Raw genomic sequence first — 3,865 nt, forward strand, 5'->3', positions numbered from 1 at the left:
ATTATATAAGTTTTTATTGAGTCTCTATTTAATTGAAACTGATTTTAATTTTTACATTCTTTGGTTGATTTTTGGATTACCAGTTTATTATAGGGGATGGAACAAACATGTATGATTTCACATATGTTGAGAATGTTGCACATGCTCGTGTATGTGCTGAAAGAGCTCTAGCTTCAGATGGATCTGCCTCAAAGAGAGCTGCAGGAGAGGTAATTTAAATAAACGTTTTCAATTTTACTTGAGACAATATAATATATGGAGTTTTTATTATTTTTTAAATTTCCAGGCTTACTTTATAACGAATATGGAACCAATAAAATTTTGGGAGTTCATGTCACTTATTCTTGTTGGGCTTGGGTTTGAATGGTATATTCTTGATTTTTGGTTTGTTTTCAAGGTAAGATTAAAGCTCCACTTTGTCTTTATTTCTGATTTTATGTAGTTTGCAGGCCAAGAATCAAGATTCCTGCATCTATTGCAATAATCTTTATTTATTTTTATTTTTTAATGTGTTTGGAATTGGATTAGTTATGATGCTTTGACCTAACTCTAACTTATATATTGTTTTGTTAAGCTCTAGATTCCAAAAATGAAAGCTGTCAGTGACACTAAAGACCTTAATTATCAAGAAACGTAGGATGATATGACAATCAATGTATGTGTTATAATTCATATGGATAGCGATTTTACTTTTCATGTCATTAATTGTTATTTATTTCTTTTTTTGTTTGCAGTTTCTTGCAAAAACTTTGGATGTTGTTCAAGACATTGATTGGGTCATTTCTCTTGGAAATGCTTTTGCAAAGCAGTATGAGCTTTATACATATGATGATGAGCATTCTGCACTACTTCACAGGTCTGAACTCATTATCATTATCATTACATTTTTTTAATTAAATTATCTTATTGAGAGTATTCTTATCCTACAAATGTCTTGGTATACTTCTTCAGAAAGTTGATAACATGACTTATGTTCGTGATAAAATCGTCTGGATGTACAAACAAGCAAATAATCTAGATTTCAAGTATTCCAGCACCTTGATAATTATTACATTGCTATGTTTCACATTTAACCCTGTTTTCTAATATTGTTTTGGTTGAACATGTTATTCCTCAAATTTTAACAGATTCTTGAATTGTGACTCACCCCTGCAGCTTTCTGAATGCAGGCTTATTTTGGTGCTGGATTAAGTGGAGTTCTGGCTTGGTGTGTGCGAGTGGGAAGGAACCAACCCAATGCCCCTGGAGTTCTGGCACCTTCCATCTTTACTTCCTATGTATCCAGGTTAATCTAATCGTATTAATTCATGTCTCAAAGTGTGTATTCCAATATCAGGTATCATGATTTGTGTATTTATAAAATTTTGAAATAGGGTCTTGTTCAATGCTTTAGCTGTGTTTGCTCTAAGGGAGATCAACTTATCAAAAGTAAGTTACTTTTTCACCCTTTTATTTAATATTTTTGTGATTGAATGAAAGTCTTAATGAAAGTAATTGACAACCCTTTCTTTGTAAATGATGTTGTGATTGTGCGAGAGGTGTTGTGTTTTTCTCTGTTGCTAGGTAACCTTCTCAACAACAACATTCTACTTAAGCAGGTGAGTAATCAAGATTAAGGGAGACTTGTAATCATGTTTGACATTCCTTTCCAGTAACAAACAGAGTTGTATGATTATTTGTTAGTTTTATAGGAATGTATAACCCATGTAAGCAATGTATTATTTTTATTTAACATTTGAATGATTCTTTGTATGACATTATAATTTGTGCAATTTATTTTTCTTTTTGAGTATGAAATTTTATTTTATATTATGCAATGGATTGTATTTTTTGTATATGGTATTTTATTTCTATTATGAGAAATTAAATGCAAATTTAATTTAAAAATTAATAAATATATGAATTTATTTTTTTTAAACATTTAAATTTACGATACGCAAAAATGTGTGTCGTCTTCATTTATGACATGGCCTTTCTTGACATGGGCTTTCTTGATACGCATTGCGTGTCATTAACACGCGCGTCGTAAGGTTACGACACGCGAATGCGTGTCGTCTTCCTTTATGACAGGGCCTTCCTTGATACACATTGCGTGTCGTAAACGCGCGTCGTAATTGCGCGTCGTAAATGAGCGTCGTAAATGCGCGTCGTCTATAGACGACACGCGAAAGCGCGTCGTCTCTCTTTATGACAGGGCCTTCCTTGACACGCATTTGCGCGTCGTCTGAGCCTTTTATGACGCGCAATGAGCGTCGTAAAAGGCTGTTTTTCTAGTAGTGTAGGGTTTTAGATCTAGTTGGTTTAGGGTGTTTTGATGGATAAAGTTGGAAACTTTATCCATTAAGGCATCATTTAGATCCATATATCAGAAGTGGAAGCCTGGACACAAGGGATTAATATGAAAAATAAGTGTTGAATTTTGATAGACGTGGGGCATCTTTTTCAGGTGTGAGGGTGCTTTTGGTTCATTATGAGGCATGTATACTTTACACTATGTCCCTATTATTGTGTCCTGTAGTAGGTGATGGGGGCAGTAAAGGGTGTGGGGCACTTTGTGACCATAAATTTGACTTTTTTTGAGTAAGTTTGACCTTTGAGAAAACTTTAGGGTTTGGGTCACAAATTGAGGTTTGACTTTTAATTATTGCCTAGGTGGTTCGTGAGACCGACCTTGCATTTATTCGTGTATAGTTGTGATTTCCAGGTTTCTATAAGGTGAGTCTTCTCAGTATGTATTACTTATGACATAGTTGCTATGACATGATTGTGTGCTTATCTAGACTAGTAAGGTCTTACATGTTGCTTGTATGTTTACATTCTTTGATGGGTTGAAACACACATTTGGGTTGAAACAGACCCGTTTTATTAAAACATACTCGTTACCGTTATGTATAGTTATTTTGTGTTATATGTGATATTTTGAGGGAACTGACTAAGCTTTACAGTTATAAATTGAATGTTTCTATGTACTTTTTCGGATCATGGAAATGCGAAGGAGTGACTATATACACACATCAGTAGTTTTATGATTTGGGATTTCGCAATGATTTTCTTTATTACTCTATTTTTGGATTATGGTTTATGAACGACACGTTTTATTTTGATTATAACTCTATGAATAAGTGTTTATTTTATTTATAAGTTAAAAAAAATGTTATGAAAATTAGGACATTACAAGTTGGTATACATGCCCCGGTTTAAGGGAATAGGATGAAAATTCGTGTAATTTCAAACTCAAAATAGGATCTGAGAATTTTTACAAATATTTTTTAATAAAAAAGGAAAAAGAGATGCATTGTACATAGTCAGATGAAGCTCGAGAAGGAAAGTTATTCCTAAAATATTCATACCGAGTTATATTTGTTGATATGTGAACTGTTAGAAATGCATGATAGTACGTAGGCTGAGGATCTTTCCGGAATTTAATGGTATTTGTGATGCCTTGTAACCTACGAATTGCTTATTATATGCTACTTAAAGTTTATGTCAATATTGTTAGTTTCTAAATGTATGCATTAGAGTTGTACGCAACTAGGACTTTATAACCTTATAATGATTGATCTAGCTTTACTTCTTGTTCCTTATTTAGTTACGGGCTTAGGTTAGAAACATTTATTCGACTGTCTATCTAATACTGAATTAAGTATGACTTGAATACATGAAGTGACCATCAATGCTAACAACGACTTTTAGCGGTGCAAGAGCAAAGGTGAAATAAATCCAAGAAGGAGAGTTTAGGAAGATTAGCTTGTGGCTCTTTTTTAGCACATAAATGTGTGTTAGTACACCTAGAAATAGTCGAGTGTAGTGACTTTAAGAGTTTGAGATAACTCTTAGGATGAGTACGTATATGTGTCGAAGATAT

General features: G+C 33.2%; 1 protein-coding gene across 1 annotated transcript; it reads left to right on the top strand.

Annotated features, from left to right (window-relative positions):
* The first annotated feature begins 107 nt into the window (after positions 1-107).
* LOC128127701 (uncharacterized) lies at positions 108-1,191 on the top strand. The gene is made up of 5 exons (XM_052766376.1): positions 108-209; positions 287-397; positions 735-856; positions 912-1,025; positions 1,128-1,191. The coding sequence occupies exons 1-5, from the start codon at positions 108-110 to the stop codon at positions 1,189-1,191; spliced, it is 513 nt and encodes a 170-aa protein (XP_052622336.1).
* The last annotated feature ends 2,674 nt before the right edge of the window (positions 1,192-3,865 follow it).

The sequence above is a fragment of the Lactuca sativa genome, chromosome 8 (genome assembly GCF_002870075.4).
Source record: "Lactuca sativa cultivar Salinas chromosome 8, Lsat_Salinas_v11, whole genome shotgun sequence".
In the NCBI taxonomy this organism is placed as follows: Eukaryota; Viridiplantae; Streptophyta; class Magnoliopsida; order Asterales; family Asteraceae; genus Lactuca; species Lactuca sativa.

What these genes read in the sequence shown, in the direction of transcription:
- LOC128127701 (XM_052766376.1), top strand. Translation starts at nt 108, where the DNA reads ATGTATGATTTCACATATGTTGAGAATGTTGCACATGCTCGTGTATGT. An exon ending in CAAAGAGAGCTGCAGGAGAG is followed by an intron (nt 210 to 286) that starts GTAATTTAAATA and finishes TTAAATTTCCAG; the next exon opens with GCTTACTTTATAACGAATAT. An exon ending in ATTTTTGGTTTGTTTTCAAG is followed by an intron (nt 398 to 734) that starts GTAAGATTAAAG and finishes TTTTGTTTGCAG; the next exon opens with TTTCTTGCAAAAACTTTGGA.